General features: G+C 42.6%; 1 protein-coding gene across 1 annotated transcript in view; it reads right to left on the reverse strand.

Moving 5' to 3' along the window:
- Positions 1 to 1,720: 1,720 nt before the first annotated feature.
- LOC141146063 (kinesin-like protein KIF20A) overlaps positions 1,721 to 20,832 on the reverse strand; it is a 67,786-nt gene continuing 48,674 nt past the window's right edge. Inside the window, exons 11-18 of the mRNA XM_073632826.1 lie at positions 19,429 to 19,591; positions 18,291 to 18,452; positions 16,500 to 16,639; positions 16,007 to 16,172; positions 15,411 to 15,489; positions 14,960 to 15,021; positions 10,766 to 10,876; positions 1,721 to 2,125 (exon numbers count right to left, since the gene is read on the reverse strand). Of these exons, the coding sequence (XP_073488927.1) occupies positions 1,868 to 2,125; positions 10,766 to 10,876; positions 14,960 to 15,021; positions 15,411 to 15,489; positions 16,007 to 16,172; positions 16,500 to 16,639; positions 18,291 to 18,452; positions 19,429 to 19,591 (1,141 nt within the window). The 3' untranslated portion in view covers positions 1,721 to 1,867. The remainder of the gene's footprint in view (positions 2,126 to 10,765; positions 10,877 to 14,959; positions 15,022 to 15,410; positions 15,490 to 16,006; positions 16,173 to 16,499; positions 16,640 to 18,290; positions 18,453 to 19,428; positions 19,592 to 20,832) is intronic.

Genomic DNA, 20,832 nt, shown 5'->3' on the forward strand with positions numbered 1-20,832 from the left:
AAAGTTGGGTGTAACAGTTCAGGGAACTTTTGTGCTCTTACAAAATCAAACCGTGGGGGGAAAGTGCGTATCCAACGTAAAGGTGCAACAGCCGTGGCTCCGGTACTAGTGAAAAGGAGAACAGTAGGGATAAGCAGAGTTCAGGATGTGGAAGATCCATGCAGATAATTTTAAGTGTCAGGAAACCCTTATCTCAAAGTGGCCAGCCAGCCGTTGGCCTCAGATGGGGTGTCAAAAAAACGGACATTGCAGTCATGTTGGACCCTGAGTCAGCTGGGATAAAGCATGCTGTATTTAATGTTTTTTGCTCTAAGTCTTTTGCAGACATTAAAGGTTTTCCTCATCATCTGTAGCTCGGCCGAGAAATCAGGGAAGAGGAGGATGGAGGTGTTGCCGTATGGTAGTGTGGGATGCTTGCAAGCTTCAGCTAAGATCCTGTCTGTCCCTATAATTAAGCGGACTAGGAAGATTCCCAGGGATGGCTCGGCCTGTGGGCACCCGATGGGCTCTCTCAACCACTTATGGCCACCGCTACCAGGCCCTGGCAGGCCGCGACCGGCCTCCACAAGCAGTTCCGGCCCAGCAATTCTCTAGGCCACAGCTGGGGTATGGAGAGTGAGATGGTGGCTCAGGATGGCTGAGCAGCTTTCCGGAATTGTGGATGGATAGGGCCCAAGGCACCGCTGCAGGACTCCGGCCGGGCAAGATGGCAGCTGGATGGTATAGGCCGATCAAATATCCTCTCTCCCAGGCAGCAACACTGCTCACTACTTGGCCAGGGTAGAGCAGGTGATCAAGAGGAATAGTCTGGTGGCGATGGCAATGCTCAGACCGGTAGATATACGGATGGCAGGCAGTATACCCCGGAGCTCTCTAGAAACACGTCCACTGCCGTTCACATAAGGACACGACCCCCGAGGATGGTTACCTTTAATAGCCATTCAAACCCCTGTGTGTCAACTTGTGTGCATGTTATCAGGCCAAAATCACCAGGGTATGTAAACTTTTGATCAGGGTCATTTGGGTCTGTTGCCATAATGATTTAAAAAGAGTAAAAACACTGTTGATTGATAATAAATGGCTTCAGCCAAACATCAACCATGAGTGAAAGAAATGTTTGCATTATTCATATTCTCTGAAAAAATGGCCAAGAAATCAAATTCTGCCAGGGTATGTAAACTTAATTTTGAATAGAATTCGATGCAAACAAAATGAATTCCAAAAACAAGTTAAAACAAATTTAACTAAAATCAATGTAAATAATGGATTGAAACAATTTGTATTCTTCAATTTTCGTTCTGCACGTCTTTCTAATGTAGAACTTATAGAAAAATTGACAGCTAGGCTTTATGACAAATTAGAGGCCCATAACAAAATATGGGAGTTGCGGCATCTTAGCGAAGACCCGCCCTGATTAGACCCACATCGACCATTTACACCTTCTTTTCACTCTGCTAGAGTTGTGGAATTTGCAGCACTCCTCCCCCTCACCCTCGGTTTGCTTTTTTTTTATGGTTTGGTTTTCTTTCATCTTTCTATCACGAGAATACCTTGCTCTTAGGATCTACTTAGTTAAATTGAGTTTTGCGTCCATCCTTATATGTCAGCACACTTCAATTGTCTGTTCAGAATAGGTGGTCACATCTTGACAATACTAGAGGCCAATGTTGGTGTTGTCGGCAGCACCTCAAACCATCTTTTTAGACACTATAGCTACTAGTTACTTAAGACAAGCCATTTATTAAAATTGTGATATACAAACATTGTAAAAAAACATTGTTTTAATTTACATAAATAGGAACAAAAACACAAGCAATAAGTATACGCTAAACAATAAATACTCCAAAGTGAAGAGCGTCTGGTTTTGTCATTTATGAGACAAAGGTTTTTTCCTGGTTAGGCCTGTGGTTTCCCCTGTTTTTTCCAACAGTTTAGTCTTTTTTGGCGAGCTGCTCATGGTATTTCTAAGATTAGAAAACAGGCCCTTCTTAGGCTTTGGTTCACATACATCTACTGATGACACAAGCTTCCTGCTTTCATCCAGCTGGGTCTGAAGTTCTGTCACAGAAGCCTCTAGCTGAATGGCTCGTTCTGCCAGGTTCTGGAGACCTCGCACCTCCTGTTCCTGCAAAATGCAATGAAGGGTTCACTTCTGTTATTGTAGTGTTGAACTAGACTGAAGATTAACACATTTGTATAAGAATAATAAAATAATCTTGTGTCAATCACACCCCATGTACAGAATATGGTTTACACTACAGTAACTCAGCAGCCATATTTTAGTACGTTAAAGAGGAGTTTGCATTTTAAAAACAAAATTAAGTCAGCAGCTACAAATACTGCAGCTGCTGACTTAACAATCGGACACTTACCTGTCCCATGGTCCAGCAATGCGGGGATAGAAGCTCCGCTCGCCTCCCCCTCAGTTCGGCAGTATTGCAACTGTGGGCGCCGGCTGTGGCTTCACAGCCGGGCACCCACTGTGCATGCGCGAGCGGTGCCGCGATTGGCCGCTCAGTCATCTGGGACCTGTAATGTGTCCCAGATGATTGACAAGAGGGAGGGGGCAGAGCTGAGCCCTTCCTGCACTGAGGGGAAGTGATGTCACCAGCCGAGGCACTGAAGGAGGCAGACTACGAGGGACCCCCTAGCAACAGCCATTTAGAGATGAGAAAAAATAAAAAAATAAAATTTTTCAAATTTTTTTTTTTTGAGGAACATTCATGCTATTTTTTTTTTTTTTTTTTCGGTGGAACACCACTTTAAGTCAGCGAGATTTAAGACCAGTTATAACTGGTTACTAGGAGTGGAGGTTCTAGTTGCAACTTGTCAGGTTCATCACCAGTAATAAGTACAACCTAAATGATGGGAGAAAAGCATTAAACACCCCCCATAACTTTTTTATAAGTGATTACATTCCCTTTGCTCTCAGCTGCATAAGAGCTGGGGGAGCAATGCAAAGAACAGGATACTTTTGCAAACAAGTACATGATACAGCAGGCACATATCAGGAATATGAACTGCTGGGGTAACAAAATGCTTTAAGCGCTAAAACGCACCTAGCGTTTATACACATCTGGCAATTTTTTTTATACCAAAACGCTCCTCTTGAACAAGCAAGTGATTTTTTTTTCTGCCTCTAAACACTGCCAGTCCATGATCCTTCATAGACTCAAGGCTAACAGAGGGGCATTTAGGAGGCAGGGAGGGAATAAAACCCATCAAATGCAGTTTTTGACACCCAGTGTGCGTGAAGCCTAAGACTCAGAGATAATGGATACAAGTGCAAGAAGGCAATACAAAGTGCTGTAACCCATTAGAATACATCCAATTTGATAGAAAATAGCAGCAATCTATGGAAGTATCTAAACCCAAGCAATAAACTTGGCTAACCCCTTGCATGTTGCATTATACATCCCTTACTGAGAAGCAACAGCAAAGCTACAGAGCATCATGACTAAGTTTTACAAGGTCTGAGAACTGCCACCTCCTTTAACTCCAATTTATATAACCTACTCTTGCCACATGTGGAAGCCAAGATTCCTTCATTCCCTTTCTACCCTTACAACTGAACTAGGTCAATGCACTGGTCATGTATAAACACCGCGTGGGTTGATTTTGCATATTTGACACTAATGTGACAATTTAGGCTGGGTTCACACTGCTTCACAGAGCAGCTCACAGCAGGGGTCCGGTGAGTCCCTCTTAGTTTCAGGTCCGATTTTAGTTCGAAATTATTGGCTGAATTCAGACCCAAAATGGACCAGAAGACACACAGGACTCCTGTGCAATTGGCACTAGAGCTGCTCTGGAGACGTGTAAACTGGCTCCATAGAGAGCCGGTCACAATCTCCTGATATGCAAATTGGATGTGGGGAAACAAATTTGCAATAGTGTGAACCCAGCCTTACTCTACTACAGGTTATAGATAGGAAGGTTTATGAAGCCTTTAATAGGTTGTTACATGGCCTTTCCTAGGCAAGGACTGGCAACCTCTGTATTCTGCCTAAAAGGGTGGATCATTAAGCTTGGTTAAGGCGATTTACCCACAAAGTCTTTCAATACAGTGAAAGTCATTGTAAACCTACTCATTCTGCACTTGTTTGGGAATACAGCTGTAGTTTCAGATATTGTTTTATCTCTTAATTCATATAGCACTAATATTTTCTCAATAAGTTATACAGCAATGCAACATCGCTGAAGATAGTCTGGCAATATATGGACTGTTATATTTAGGATCAAAGTTAATTGCTTAATACAAATGTGGGAAGCTGACAATTTTGGGGTATGTAGGGGCACCATTTGACAAAACAAAAAAAACAACAAAGTTGTAAACATTTGTAATGCCTCCTTACCTCTGAGTGTTAGACTAGAGCCCTCCAAGTGGCTTGGTGGGCCAAATCTAAATCCCAGGCTCTGGGTCCCAGTCACTAAAGTCTAAATTTTTTTTATTTTTTTTTTTTACAAAAAAAAAGACTCCATTCTTAAGGAGAGCGGGGTTAGGGCTGCAGTTCACCCAAAGCAAGGACAGGTACAATGAAGAAGCAATAGCAGTAGGCCCTTTAAGAGCAGCCTCTGGGTAATTACTGACCCTGTGAGAGCAGGGCAGCCAGGGAGATCCATGACCCTACAGGAGAAGTCAGTTCCTCAAGCTGAAGAGACACTAAATACACAGCCTGCCCAGAAGAACCCAGGAGGAAAGAACTCTGTAAAGGTGCCCAACACTTAACATCTCCCAAATCATACCTCTGAACAAGACCTCGGGTATTGGTTCAGTCAAATATGCTTAAGCTGGCCATTGTCTAGACTTTTGTTCAAAATTTCTCATTTTAAAATGTTTGTTCAATTTTCTAATCATTCATTGTGTAAAATTGAGGTTTGTTTTGACCACAGTGATGAGAAAAGGAAGAAACAGGATGACTTTCTTGAACGAAAAAGTTTCAGTATAAGTGGATTTCATTCCATTCCAAAATTGAATGGGAAAAGCAGTTCAATTTTGAAGTGCGCTCGAATGACATTTGTCTAGTTTCCAAATGTACAAAGAATTTTCACATTAAATGTTCGTAAGAACACACCAACGCTCATTTGAAAATCTTAGTGTATAATCAGCTTTAGGAGGCATTTTCTTCTGCTGGTCACTAAAGGAATCAAAGTAGGTAAGACCTGCAGAGCCAGGAAAAAGGTTAACAAAACAAAAAACTTGGGCTGGTTACAGCCTATTAAAAAAAAGTTATGCTTACCGATAACGTCTTTTCCAGTAGTCTTTTAGGACAGCCACTGGGATAGTCTCCTCCTCTCTTCCCTTAGAAAATACTGTGCCAGCTGATAAATTCTCACTTCCCCCTGCCGGACCTCAGTTTATTACAAGATCGCCAGCTGGGGGGGGGGGGGGGGGGGGGGGGGACACAAGAACACATTAACATACCATCACATATCATTATGCTGCATTCTGGTTTTGAAGACCCCCAAAATTTTCAGGTGGTTAACTAGGGCTGTCCTGAAAGACTACTGAAAAAGAGGTTACTGGTAAGCGTAACTTTAATTTTCCCTTTGTCTTTCAGGACAGCCACTATGAGAGGATGAACGAGCACTTACCAGTTAGGGTGGGACTACAGCTTACAACACCTTTTGCCCAAAGGCTTGCTCACCTGCTGACACCAGGTCCACTCTAATGTTTTACGAAAGTGGAGCAGCTGGACCATGTTGCTGCCCTGCATATTTGTTCTGGCGTTGCTCCAGCTCTTTCTGCCTGAGAAGCTGCTATAGCTCTGGTAGCGTGTGCCTTTATACCCATTGGGATTTCTTTACCCGCTAATGCATAGGCCTGACCAATGGTTGTTCTGAGCAATCTGGCAATAGTGCGTTGAGACACTTTGTATCCCTTTCTGGCCCCAGAAAACAAAACAAAGTCTGACTATTCTAATGTTTTGGTCAGATCTAGGTACTGTAGGATGCATCTCCTTACGTCCAAAGAATGAAATTTTAATCCCCTTTCCCCTGAGGGGTTGGAACAAAATAAGGGTAAGACTACCTCCTGACTTCTGTGGAATCCAGAAGCCACCTTAGGCAAAAATGCCGGATCGGCCTTGAAAACGACCCGATCTGGGAAAATAACACAAAAAGGGGGTCTGACTGATAAGGCTTCAATCTCACTGACCCTCCTGGCAGTTGTCATTGCTACTAAAGAAAACTGTTTTTAACGTAAGCTCCTTTAGTAAACATCCTTCTAAAGGTTCATTGGGGGCTCCCATTAAGCTCTGCAAGACTAAAGAAAGGTCCCACTTGGGAAAGGGTGGGCCTTGAACTGGTCTCTGTCTAGACAGAGCCCTAAAGAATCTGAATACCCATGGGTTGGTGGCCAGATGTTTTTCTAAATAAGCACTGAGTGCTGACATTTGACTTTTGAGGGTATTTATGGATAAACCCTTGTCTGTCCCGCACTGCAGAAATTCCAACACCGCTGTGGTGCTCTGCACCAAGAATGAGCTTCCTACACACCATTCATTGAAATGTAGTCAGACCTTTTTATAAATCTGGCGCATTTCCTTTTTCCTGCTGTTTAGGAGGGTGGAGATTAATCTCTCTGAGAATCCTAGATTTTAATATACCCTCCTCAGTAGCCAGGCTGCTAATTTCCACTGGTGTACCTGTGGACAGAGGACTGGGCCCTGTGAGAGGAGATCCTTCTGAGGTGGTAGGAATAAGGGAGGTTTGACTGCCAGTTGCTTGAGAATTGAGAACCATGCTCTTTGGCCAATGTGCTACTAGAATCAGACGCGTTTTCCATCTGAAACTTCCTCAGAACTGCCGGCAACAATACCGGAGGTGGGAAGGCATAGCAGGTCTTGAAATGCCAGTTCTGGGTCAATGCATCCACCCCAAGTGCTCCTTCCCCTCCGTCTATGGAGAAAAAACAGGGGGCTTTTTGCAATTGTTCCTTAACGCAAAAAGGTCCACTTCCGGAGGTCCTCATCTCTGATATGAGATTGAAAACCTCCTGGTTGAGGACCCAGTCGCCCTCTCAGCTTCTTTCGGCTGAGAAAGCCTGCTATCACATTCTTCTCTCCTCTCAGGAAGACTGCTGAGATTGAGAGTGTTGATCTCGACCCAGCTCAGAATGTCTGGGGCTAAGGCCAACAGGACTCCGCTTCTCGTACCTGCTTGTTTATGTAGGCAACGGCAGATGAGTTATCCGACCGCACCTGAATGTGGTGGCCCTGGAGTTCTTTTTTGAAAAACCTGAGGGCTAGCCCGACTGCCTTCAGCTCTTTCCAATTGGACGACCTTCTTAGCTCATCGTCTTCCCAGGTTCCCTGTGCTAGGAGGGATCTCAGATGAACCCCCCAGCCCTTGCATCTGTGGTTACCACCTGAGAAACTGGGATGAGCCACAGACGTCCCTGCGACAGGTTCGCTACCTTCCTCCACCATCAGAGTGATCTCCTTACTTGGTGTGGAACGTGCACTAAGGTGTCTAGATCTCTCTGACTGTGATCCCACACCCTTAGGACGAAGGACTGCAGAGGATGAAAGTGCAGTCCTGCCCACTGCATTGCTTAGAGGGTAGAGGTTAGCAGACCCAACGCTGACATCAGAAATCTTATGGAGACCTGTTGGTTGCACTGGAGAGAGGCTACTGTTCTGTCCGGTTTTAGTACCTTCTCTATCGGGAGAAACACTCAGTGTTGAGTCCAGCAGGTATCCTAGGTACATGATGCATTGAGGGAATCAGGCTGGATTTCTCCAAGTTCAGCAGCCACCCCAGTCCTGTCAAGACCTTTTCTGTTAGCTCTAGATGTTTGGCTAACTGTACTGGGGACGCTGCAAATAGGAGCAGGTTGTCCAGGTAGGCCATTATTGATACTCCCTGGAGTTGGAGAAAAGTCTTGGAAGAGGCCATGGCCTTGGCAAAAATGCAGGGCGAGGAGGATAGCCCGAATGGCAGTGCTTGAAACTGTAGGTGTACCGTTATTCCACCTAAGTCTACTGCTAGGCGTAGAAACCTCTACGAGGCTTCTGCTATAGCAGTGGTTCTCAACTCCCGTCCTCAGGACCCACTAACAGGCCAGATTTTAGGTATCACCTTGGGGAGATGCAGACTAGAATACTGCAATCACTGAGCAGCAAATGATATCACCTGTGATGTATTTCAGTTATCTTGCAAACCTGGCCTGTTGGTGGGTCCTGAGGACAGGAGTTGAGAACCACTGTGCTATAGGGACATGTAGATACGCGTCCCCTAGGTCCAGCGATACCATGAAGCAGTTGTGGGGTAGCAGGGCTCTGACTGTAAAAATTGACTCCATACGGAATCTTTTGTATGTAAACGACCTGTTCAGGGGTTTTAAATTCAGAATTAATCTGAATTTTCCTGTGGGTTTTTTCACTACAAAGATGTGAAAATAGAACCCCTCTCCTTCCGCCTTTGGTACTCTGAATAACATTCTGAATTTCTAGATCTCTCAGTGCTTCCAACAGAGCGTCGGCCTTTGCCGTGCACCTGGGTAGATGCGGAATCTCCGCGGGGGAGGTCTTGTAAACTCCAGGAGGTACCCCCTTCTTATAACCCCTAGGATGAACTGGTTGGGGGATATTGCCTCCCATGTGGGAGGAAGGCACCCAGTCTTCCTCCCACTGTGCTTGGAGAGTCATTGGCTTTTACAGGCTATTCAGGAGGGCAAAAAAATTGCCCCTCCTCTGCTCTTGCCTTTTTGGCCCCAAGTTTTCTTTTGCCCTTCCGGCTTTGGAGCTTCCCTACATCTTTGCGGGCGAAACCCCTTCTTTGTTTGTGCTGGAGTTTTTTTAAGTGGGAAGGATTTCTTCCCGTCTGCTGTGCGGTCTAAAATGGTCTCTAAACCTGGGCCGAAGAGAAGAAGGTCTCCCGTCAAAGGTAGCCCACACAACTCGACCTTAGAGGCGCCATCGCCTGGCCAAGTTTTCAGCCAGAGGGCTCTCCTGGCAGAGTTGGCTAGGTCCGCTGATCTGGCCGACATGCGGACTGACTCTGCCGAGGCATCTGCTATGTATGCGATACGTCGCAGAATCGTAGGAAAAAGATAAAATGGTTTCCTTGGCAGTTCCTGCATCAATATGTTCTTGGATCTGGGAGAGTCAGTGCTCTAAATTGCGAGCCACCACTAACAGCCAATTCTGGCTTTAGGATTGCCTATTGTTGAGTCCCAAGTCTTTAAAGGAGAGAGTCTATTCTTTTGTCCATGATATCTGCCAAGGCCCCCATGTCCTCAAATGCCAGATCCGTGTGTGTCTGGAGACCTGGGAGAAGGCGGCATCTAATTTGGGACTTTTCTTCCAAATGGATGCTGGATCCTCTGAGAATGGGAATATTCTCTTTAGGGACCTAGAGAAAAAAGGGCTTCCTTTCGGGGTCTTGCCACTGCTTTTTACCAGTTTCAACCAGTGCCTCATGTACTGCGAAAACTTTTGTTCCCCCAAGCCTTTGTACATCTGGTACCTCTTTTCCGTCTGAATACAGAGGGTTGTATATATTGCCCCTAAGAGGTCCTCTACCTCATCCAGGGACAATTTATATATCTGGAGGGTTTCCTGGACTCCCCGTCCTGCTCCTCGCCCTCTGAACCCTCCTGGAAATCGGAGGAGGAACTGTCTGTCTCTGTTCCAGCCCGGAAGGGCCTGAAACTTCCTATGCCCTAACTGTAGTAGCAGGTTTGGCAGGAGCAGAGCCCTGAGCCTGTGGCAGGGTTGTATCCTGGAGAGCTGGATTAGAAATTTTTCAAATAAGGTTTTAAAAGAGGTGGACGAGAACTCCTTTACTGAAGCTGCTAGTCCTGACTCCTGTTCAGATTCCCTTTCTCTAACAAGGGAGTCTATGCAGTCCTTACACAAGACCTTTGTCCACGATTCCTCTAGAAAGTCCCTACAATAGGCACACTTCCTTTTAGAGCTATGTGCCGATTTAGACTTTTCTGTAGCTTTCTGAAAAACATGCACCAAAAAAAAAAAAAAGCAGCAGAAAAAAAAAAAAAAAAAAAAAAAAAATTGTCACTTTAGGCTTTCAGGATACAACCCTGGGAGTGCACTAGACCCTCTTTAGCATGTGGGGATCTGAGCCTTCCTCCCCTGACCACCCAGAGGGTCTGCCCCCCCCACAGAAGGAACCATACATGGAGTGGCAATCCTAGATCGAGAGTACCCTTCCCCAGGGTGCTCTTACCTTAGGAAGGCTGGAGATAGTAAGCGCTCGCCCTCCGCCGGAAATGACATCAGCCGCTGTCCGGTCCGCCTAGTTCCAAAAAACGCGGCCTGTACTGTGTACAGGGAGAGCCAAATGCCTGCCTGCTGCGGCCATGTGGACACGATAAGGGTTCCCCGCAACCTGCTGCAGCACTCAACTAGGATGGGGTGGCAACTAGATGGCGGGTACGTACCACACCTTCCTCCTAGGAAGCCCCTGCTCCCCTTACAGGATCTGACAAAAATGGCCACAGCCTCCCTGACTGACCGGCCTGGCTCCATGCACAGTTTCTCCCCGCTGGAGGAAATACTAAAAACTGAGGTCCGGCAGGGGGAAGTGGGAATTTATGGGCTGGCTCAGTTATTCCTAAGGGAAGAGGAGGAGACTCTCATAGTGGCTGTCCTGAAAGATGAAAAGGGAAAAACCCACACACTAAAGTTAGTTAGTGACACAACAGCATTGGGCAATGTCCCCAACAACTCGTGAGTTTAAACAAGCGTGTTGGTTTCATTCCCAAGTTTTCCCTATGTTGAATATATACACAATAGTTTACCTTTACTTTCAGGTGCTGCTTTAACATTTCATTTTCTTCAGCCAGTCTTCTCATATGTAAATCAGTTTCATCTTTAATATTCTGTAATTGCAACTTCAGACTAAGAATGGTCTGTCAAAAGGAGGAATTTTTTTATTATTAGACAGGCTACTGTATATACCGTATCTACCCAAGTGTAGAAACAAACATTTTCTCAAATAGTTTTCTCAAAAGTTTTTATTCCTGAAAAATTTTGGCAATGATAGAGCCCTTCAAACTGATCATAAGCATAATTTCAGAATAACCATCACGTAGGAATCTTGAGAAATATTAAAGTTAAATTTTAATGACAAATGTGTTTTATTTGCATAATGTTTGACACACTGCACAAAAACAGGGCCAAGTGTGTTTTGCTGCCAATTCTCCTTTGTCATGTGCATCTCACTGCAGTGTCCAACAATAGTCAGCACTGATTGATTCTGTTGCCCCAATAGCTTTTTCTATTGGCACAATGTCCTGGTCAATCCTTTAACCATGCCGGTCGCTGACTGCACCTAGATTTTCAGGAAAGAACTTTCAAGTGTGAAAGTTAATCTTCAGTGACATGTTGCACTTCATGGTCTTGTATGTTGTAATAGGTTTGTTAACCAGCGGTATATAGTTTGGTGCTCTGTAGTTGCTAAAATTGTCAATGACACCCTTGAATGCTTTCCGGCTATTTTTGCTGGTCCCTCTAACACAGTGGTTCTCAACTCCAGTCCTCAGGACCCACCAACAGGCCAGATTTTAAGTATTACCTTGGGGAGATGCAGACTAGAATACTGCAATCACAGAGCAGCAAATGATATCACCTGTGATGTATTTCAGTTATCTTGCAAACCTGGCCTGTTAGTGGGTCCTGAGTTGAGAACCACTGCTCTAACAGATCTTCAAACTACTTGTCATCGATAAGCAATCTATGGGCGAGCCCCCCACCCTTTAAAAAAAAAAAAACCCACCACAGGAAAACATTTATCTAGTTTAGAACACAACAGCCAGCAGTGGCATATTTTATCAATCTGTGAGGAATCATTCCTCCTACTACTGATCCTAAGGGTTTTGGCAGAAGTGTAAACAATTACACCTTATATTAAAAGCTTTCACCTCAACCCAAGCTGCCCATATCTTTGTACTTTTTTTTTTTTTGAGAACTGTGTCCGATATGCAGGTTTATAGAGTGGCAGGGCAACATTAAACATAGAACGCCATTTCTGAGTGGGTAGGGGTGATCAATTTCCACTTGGAGAAAGTTTTCTAACGTAGTGGGCAGCATAGAAACACAACACAGCTTTTTATGATGATATGTTGTGTCATCTATGTCACAGACGCTCAATAGTAGTATAAGGTGGTCTACAGCAATTATTAGGCTGCCCATTGCATCAATATCTGCTAGACATGTGCAATTAGTTTGGTAACGAATTGAAATTCAACCAAATTTAGCATCTTTCAGACATTCGGATGCATCTGAATGTCCCAAGAAAAGGAAATTACGAATTTCAACTAATACGAAAATAACTCATTCGGAATGAATTTGTTAAAGGTCTAATGAAACAGGTCGACTCGGAGTAAATCTTACAGTCTAATCAGCTGATTCATTTTGTGCTGGAAGTTGAATTACTGGCAAAGTGCATTCCTGAGAACTGAGTGAGAAGGACAGAAGAGACGAGTTTTGAGAAGCAGAAGAGACAGTGTGCGTGTGTTAATGGATTCAAGCTCTCATCAGGTTCCTCCTGGTACCAGCAGCAGTGACACAGCAGAACCGCTGGGAAAGTGCATTCCTGAGAAGGGTGTTGTATTGTATTTGAGCAGATGACATGAGATTTAAGAAGCAGCAGAAAAGATAGTCATTGTGTGATGAATGGATTCAATAAAATAACTTTCTGAATTATGAATCGTTATCACCAATATATACATGCATAAATAACTAAATTATCCGAAAAAGAAACGATAAAACAAATCAATTCGTTATAATGAATATCTATACAGAAACAAATCAGAAAACAAATTAACGCAACATAACGAATATATCAGAATAAATATGCATTTTACGAATGAAAACTAAACAAAATTTTTCAGTCGTGCAAGTCTCATATCTGCCACCACAGCTTGCCAGAACTCCTGCACGAAGAAGCAGGACCATAGTACCAAGCTCAGTGTAGCATATAGTACATGCAGCATCTCTTATACATTTTGAGTCCGTGGAGTGAGTGAAAGACTGTAGAAGGCTCAACTGTACATATCCATTTCTAGTCGATATCAAAGGGAGGTATTGCTATATACTTTGCTCCCAATCATCCTTTAAGCCTAGTGCACACAATGAGATTATCGGATGAATGATTATTTTTTGGATGCTAGTTTCCATATAGAAAACAAAATAGGTTACTAAAGTATGAAAATTCCCGTATGACAGAATAAAAATTTGGAAATGATGTAATGCATTTGTATTTGCAGACAAAAACTGTACGGATTAAAAACGAAAATCATAAGATCCAATATCACATGAGAAAAATTTTTTCGCGTTTGTCCCTTCAGAAATTTTGGGACAGCTGTGTACTAATGATCAAATTATCGTACGATCGCTTCGAAAGTGATATTTTTTGTACGAGATTCTGATTGTGTGTCTACGGGGCTTTATTGTGGGTACATCCTGTCATGTCTGAAATTGCTGGGTAACTCTAGAGGTATCAATTCATAAAAAGAAAATGTTATCTATATTGCTCAGAGATAAAAAAAAAAAAAAAAAACGTTTAATAGTATAGAAGTGAGAGACATAGGATATGGGAACTTGGCCTGGGCAGCATGCTGTAGTTGGAAGAATCTAAAAAACATCTGTTGGACAGGTGGTACCAGGATGTCAGCCTGTCAAAAAGTAAGCAGACACCCCCCCTCCCCCGGGTATGATATCACGCAACGTTATGCCGTACCTGGCCCAGATGGGGGGGGGGGGGGTCCAGAATAGAAGCGAAAAAAAAAGAAAAGCATTTGGGTTTCCCCCACAGAGTATATGGTTACCAGGTGCTGACTGTGCCAACTTTAAACACTCACTTTCCTCCACACCTGGAGTGTAGTTTTCATAGAAAGTAATTTTAGGATTAGAGCAAAGACCATGAAACACTAGATTACCTTGGAGGCTGTGCTGCTTGGCACCTACTCCGAACTAAGTAAAGGCAGGATTGGTGGTGGTTTGGAAGAAACACAGATGAATGGTCACCAAGACTGCAGCCAGGTAGACCACATAGGGATAGTGGAAATTGTAGAGTAAATCTAATAAGTATATATAAAATTTAGGGAGGACGGTCATATTTATAAGGTTCACATGACCCACAAAAGTTAAGGGTAGAGATTGCCACACAGCGCACCTTTGAGCTAGTTGAGAAAGCATAGGTTTAAGATTGAGGGATATATATAGCAGGAGAGATCCCTATGGATCTCAACACCTAGGTATTTCAATTGGGAAGCTCACTGAAGGGGGTGTCAATAGCAGGATGGAATGGAGAGCCGAGGGGTGCAGTGGGAAGAACACCAATTTATCCCAGAATAGTCCCCAAAAGGTGTCAACGACCTCTAGAGCTGCCGCTAAAAATGCTCCAAAAGAGCACCTTTGTATCAATTATTCCTGGAAACATCTGCCAAAAAAAAATTAAATAATCCTTCACCTCCACCTTTTTCACTGCTTCCATTAGTCAGTTTTATGTGAGGCAAGGGGGAAAATATCTTGGTCAGACGAGCAAGTAGTTTGTGTACAATGTTGTGCTATCGTGGAACCAAAATTCTTTTGGAGTAGCCATTTCTTTATTGTAATGCGACTCTTGCGTGGCTCTCCCATTCACATATGTAACAATACTTGGTATATCCAAACTGCATTCCAAGCAGCGGAGCTATTGTTTCATCTCTACAGATATTCTAGCTGTACTTTATGTACTGGATGTTAACAGTTCCATGTTCTTTTATGTTTCTTTCAAGCGTGCAGCATAGCTAACACGTATTACAAATAGAGTTTTTTTTTTTTTTTATATAAAAATGGTATGTGAAAGGTTAAAAAGGACAGGTCATTTCTGTGATTAGCCAAAAAACGAGAAGATACACCAAAAAGTGTTCAAAAACCTTTGTTGTCCAGTATAACCATCTCAAAGTTACTTAGCTCACCACTTATGGGGTAATTGCAGATTATTTTACCTTGGCTTTTTCTTGGCCTCGTTTGGTTAATGCTTCAACGGCTCCAGACATGGAATCCTTTTCTGAAGGACAAACATTTAACCAGTCACCTAAAGTGGAATCCACTACTCCCACCAGAGTTGAATTACAAAAAAACAATGCTAACCGAAAATATGCAAAATATTACTCTGGGTTTATGCAAGTGCTGTATGCAAGGAAAATTTTCCATTAAATCTCTTGAAATAGCTTAGAATTCCTCCACCCCCAGGAAAAGGTTGAACGTGGCACTGTACCAATCCCCTCCTTAAATACTTACATATATACTTGCCATTGTGCAAAAGCAAAGGTTCTATGAGAGGCCAAAGTCAAAGATTTGGAGTCGAAGATTAAGTAAACTGTACTAAAATAGTACAGTTGGTTTTAGGTTAATATATCCTGATCTAGAACCCTCTTAAAAAGGAAGCGTATGTACCTGTAATGGCTTCGTCGTCATCTGACAGTTTCTTCAGACCAAGTGCAATCTCAAGTTCTTCTATCCTCCGATCCCTATCCTGTAGGGATAATATAATGTTAGATGCAAAGCCTCTGCAGCAAAAATCAACTTTGCTCAAAAATGTCACATTGTGCCATATGGAGATTGCAGAAACCATGCAAGGGTCTGTCAAAAGGTTTTGGGCTTGTGTCAGTGGCACCAGTTTGAGATCCTTCCAAGATCATTGAACATTAAATTGACAGATGCATATGACTTGCAGTTGACATCTCTTGACATGTTTTCAAGCAGGTTTTGCATTCTCATAAATTTGTGAGTGCATAGACACAGGCCCAAGACTCTGCCTCCATGAACATACAAAGGATCCAAAGGGTTAATTTACTAAATAAAGAAAAAAAAAAGTAAGAAATTTAGAGGCAGTCTACCTTGGAATGCTTATATGGTAAAGCGGTGTTCACTTAAAAATTCACAATTTAATGATAATTTAATTCAAATTAATCATTTAATTCACAAATTAATACCAACCTCAGACTGTACAGACTTTTCAATATCAAAAAGCAGGAAAGTTATGCACTGACCTCTACCTTCTCCTGCTCGGCCTGGAACTCTTCGTATGGCACATAATTCTCCTCCAAGTCCTCCATTGCTTGACGGTATGCATGATTCTTTATGGCTTTCTTGTACATTTCTAGTCTGCTTTCTAGTTGCTCCTCGGTTGTTTCTTTAAAGTCTTCAAGCCTTTTACTAATATTAGAAAACAGTACCAAAATACAAATACCCCAGTGACAAAAAAAAAACAAAGAAGCTATATCTGAAACATACCAAACAGGTCCATCGCTAAGTGTGATGAAACAAAAATGATTACATTTACAGGGTTATACAGCCTTGTGTATATAAGGGTCTTTTTTACTGGGCACACTGTAATAAGTTATACAAACCAGGGCAAGCATAGACCGCTCATTCCAGGATGTACAGAAATACTACATCTACATTAGGAGAAAAACCCTTTCTATAAAACATTAAAATTTGTTCAGCTTTTTTCCCTTCCAAATTCACATTTGGATCAAATACCTCCAAGTCTCATCAAGATGAACCATCTGCTGATACATGGCTTCCCCCATCTCCTTTCTGATCTGCAGTTCCAAAAGCAGTTTGGTTTGTCTTTCAGTCATGAGCTTTTCCTTCAACTCTTCAATCTTTCTCAAAAGATCCTATTGGGCATTAAACAGTCATGACATCACAAACAAAATAAAATACCAACAGTTTAACCCCCATCAGTTAGACCGAAATCAGATTTTGTATACCAATTGCAATCATATTTGATTGAAATATGCAATCAGAGCATGGGCGAATGTAAGGCAACCACTAGATCTAAAAAAAGGGTGCCAAGAACCAACATTCAAGCCTTAACCAATATGAAATATGGATAGGCAGCAGAAGACCAGACGGGGACCTGACTCCAAGTATGTATGTGGAGACCATTCCATATTTAGACCTTGATCAGAGTGGTACTCATAATGGCTAACTGCTGCTGGCCATTATACAGCCAGAAAGAATACTTCCAGTATTGACTCTTTGTAGCTAAAGCAAAAGTAAAAAGTTATGTAAGCAAATCCAGAAAGCTGCAAAAGAAGTCAATGCTAGAAGAAAATTGAAATGCATTGGGATGACTTGTTAAATGAATGTGAACAAGGTTTCAGTTTGGAGGATGACATGGTATTTTACATAAATCAGTCCATATTGTCACAATGCGATCCTTTGTCAGCTTGTTCAGCACAAAGAGTTTTCTTATTTACAGTTCAAGTCAGAACTGTACCAGCAGTTATAAGACTGTACTACGGCTCCCTCACGGTATAGTTGAGAAGAGGAGATTCGGGGGGTGGGGGGACATGATCAACATGTAAAATACATAAGTGGGCCATATTGTGAACTTGGTGTTGAGTTATTCACTTTAAACTGCTTGAACTGCAGTCTGCTCACATAATTTGTAATAAAAACATCTTTGCCATTCTGAAGCTTCTCCAACCACTTTGCATATTTTACATATACTGTGCTTGCCAAATATGCTGCAGAAATCTCCCTTACAAAGTCTGGCTGCATCCATTTTAACTGTGGGCAGCTGAAGCTGCTGCCTGTTCACTTCCTGGATTTACAGACACACAGAGGCACACCTCCAGCTTTGCAGCTCTAATTGGCCCTCTTCCTCATCTGCCCTTCCCTCCTGGCAAACTCTTGCGAGTGTAAGAAAGCTGTACATGTCATAAGCCTAGGCTCATGACCAGACAAGGAACAGGTAGTCTGCTGTATAAAGTTATTTACTGGCAGAAAAAAAAAAAAAAAAAAAAAAAATTACTATCCAAAGTTAAAACAAGGGCAGAAGATTTAATAAATGGAAAGATGAAAAGGAAAAAAAAAAATGACTGAAGGTCCGCTTTAAGGTCATCACAGACAAGGGGGCACTCTTTACATCTGGAGGAAACAATTTAATTTCCAAATACAGAAAGGCATCTTCACAGTAAGAACTATGAAAATGTGAAATGGACTACCTCGAGAGCTGGTTCGGTCCAGCACAATAAATTGCTTTAAAAAGTCCTGGATGTAAATGTACGTAATAACGGATACAAACAATAATAGGTAAAGTCGATCCAGGGAATATCAGATTGCCTCTTGGGGGGGGGGGGGGGGGGGGGGGGGGTTGAATCAGGAAGGCTTTTTTCTCCCCTGCTGGAGCAAATTGGATCATGCTTTGCTGGAGTTGTTTGGCCTTCCTTTAGATCAACTGTGGGTATGGGATCATGTATATAGGATAGTAATTTTTTTTTTTATGTAACCAAGTGGTCTGACATAGGAAAAGGCATTTACCTCGGGACTCATAACAGTCACATCCATCTCTTCAGCCTCATCTTCAGAAAGAAGGTCTTCAATAGATATATCAGCATCAATCTCTGTGATGATTTTGCCATCTTTTCCAACTATTCTCGGAGCAATGAAATCAAAGCTTCTGGGCTGAATTACCTGGACAACCTTTAAAACAGAAAAGTTTTATAATGGCCAACATTGTCCTCGAGTTGCAAAATTTTGAGAAAATAAAAAAAATACATGTGCAGTATCTGCAGATGAGGACCACTTCAGATCCACCTACTATAATACAACATTTAAAATCTGGGAAGGAGCATATGGCAAGTAGGAGAGAAGCATACTTCCACCCTATCAACTACTTTGGAATCGTTGCTAAAAATTTTAATAGGATATCAATGCCAGTTGCAAGACCTCACAGGCGACCACCCCACTATTCTTTCTAAATGGTAATGCTTTGTTTACCCAGCAGAACCATATTGCAAAAGTCAGTTGAAATATTTGCTTGCTTTAGTCATTAAAACAGGGTACAGGTTGCAAGCTCATAGCATGCACCTTGAATTTGAAGTACCTCAGTTTGCTCTGTGAAGTTAATCTGCAGGGTAAGGAGGCGGGAGTGAAAAAAAAACAAAAAAAAAAAACAAAAACAAAAACAAAAAAAAAACAATTGCGCCATAGTCCAATTTACACTGTTAAGAAATGGATCATCATATTAGTCCTATTTATCTTAAAGTAGAACTATAGGCACCATTTTCTTCATCATTTTGGATGATTATAACCCATCAGGTTTTTTCTGCCATCTGTGTCCTAGCGAAGATTTTCCTTCACTTCCTGTCCCATAGCCAAAACAAGAACGAAAAGGAAATCCCTGTAAATTAAAGGGAATCTCTTTGGGGGCACGCACACCCCCCCCCCCCCCCCCCCCCCCCAGGTGTCCCCATTGGAGATTTCTCCTTTATCACTTTAAGTGATGACCCAATACTTGGGCTTTCAATGATAATGATTAACAGGACAGAGGGTGAATCTCCCCAACAGGGGCACAGACCGCAATAAAACCTGACAGGTGTTCTAATCCCCCTCTACTCTATCCAAAAAATACAAAACTAAAGTTTTGCCTTGTCAAACCATACCAACCAATACTTACTTGTTTAGCAACAGCAGAAAACTTCATGACATGCAAGGTTTCGTCATATGTAGAGGCGCACTGATTGATGTTGACAATCATACAAGCCTTCCCCTTACCAGAAAAGAAGGGCTGGAATAGCCGAGTTAGCTTGCTTTCCCTGAAGGGAACATAGCTTGCTTTTCTAAAAAGGTGTGGAGAAAAAAAAAAAAGATAAAAATTCCGGGAAGGCAGTCTTGACACTGAATCAAGATAAAAAAAAAAAAAAAGAAAAAAGCCAGGCAAGGGAAGCCAGCATAGGCCAGCCCAACCTTAGTATGACTATCCACCGTCTTCCAAGGTAATTCTAGTCTAGGAATACAAGAAAGCATTGTGGCTCTAGAGCCTTTTACTTCCCCATAGGATGGATGCATGCATGTTAACATTTAACAATTTTAAACGTTTGCCATGGAGTTTCTTCCAGTGTATCCAGGCATGCTCGAAAGTTAGAGACCTACAGTAGAGTAAGGAAGCGTTGTCGCACAAGGACAGGAGGTGTTATGGGCAGGATCATGAGGTAAAAATAAAGGAAAGAGGCCTGAAAAAAAAAAAAAAAAAAGGCAGCCACCACATTGAAAGATGTGTAATATATTTCATCTTACCAATTTGTTCTTGGGTGTACATGAAGAAAATGCATGCTACACCATTCATTTTAAATAGTCAGCTGACTAGACCCACATCAATTTGACCACATTTTTAGTCATTACCCATAGCTTGTGATTGAGTTACATAGGCTTTAATTATAGGAAAACGAAACTGCTTAAAACCCACCATAACCTAGAACAGCGCAAGCCTTTACGTATATACAGTAGGCAAAACTATTTCCATGCAGACTGCCCATTATAAAAGCTACACAAGACCATTAAATTACACCATTGTAGCACCAACTGCCCAAAGGGGCTGCTGTAAATAACCCTTACCTGTTCAGAAGCTGCCAGGCCCAGATACCAGTTCTAGAAGCACACTGACAACATTCAGGCCACGTCTAGGGGGTGTCTTTGGAAGCTTTATGGCATATCTTGAACATAGGCAGGAAGGAGGGATAAGAGTGCAGGATACTCAAAAACACATGCAAGTGTTGGAGGAGATTCCTTAAAAAAAAAATCCTGTTTCAACAGTACTGGGCCATATAGTATTCTGAAAAGGGGATAGCCAGTTACCCCAAGACTCTGAGTAGTCACAGTCTATGCAGCAACCTCTGGTACCTCACACTAAAAGCACTTGCACATCTGGAGCTATAGGTGAAAGGTCCTATTCAATGTCCAGAGGCAGCCCCCAACCAGCTAGCCTGCACCACTTCAGTGAAAGGTTTCCACTCCAGCTCAGGTAGTGTCCTCAAGCAAGTTTTAAGTCCAGCTCCCTTCAGGGGCTCAGCAATAGCATTCT

The sequence above is a fragment of the Aquarana catesbeiana genome, linkage group LG05, assembly GCF_042186555.1.
Source record: "Aquarana catesbeiana isolate 2022-GZ linkage group LG05, ASM4218655v1, whole genome shotgun sequence".
Taxonomy (NCBI): Eukaryota; Metazoa; Chordata; class Amphibia; order Anura; family Ranidae; genus Aquarana; species Aquarana catesbeiana.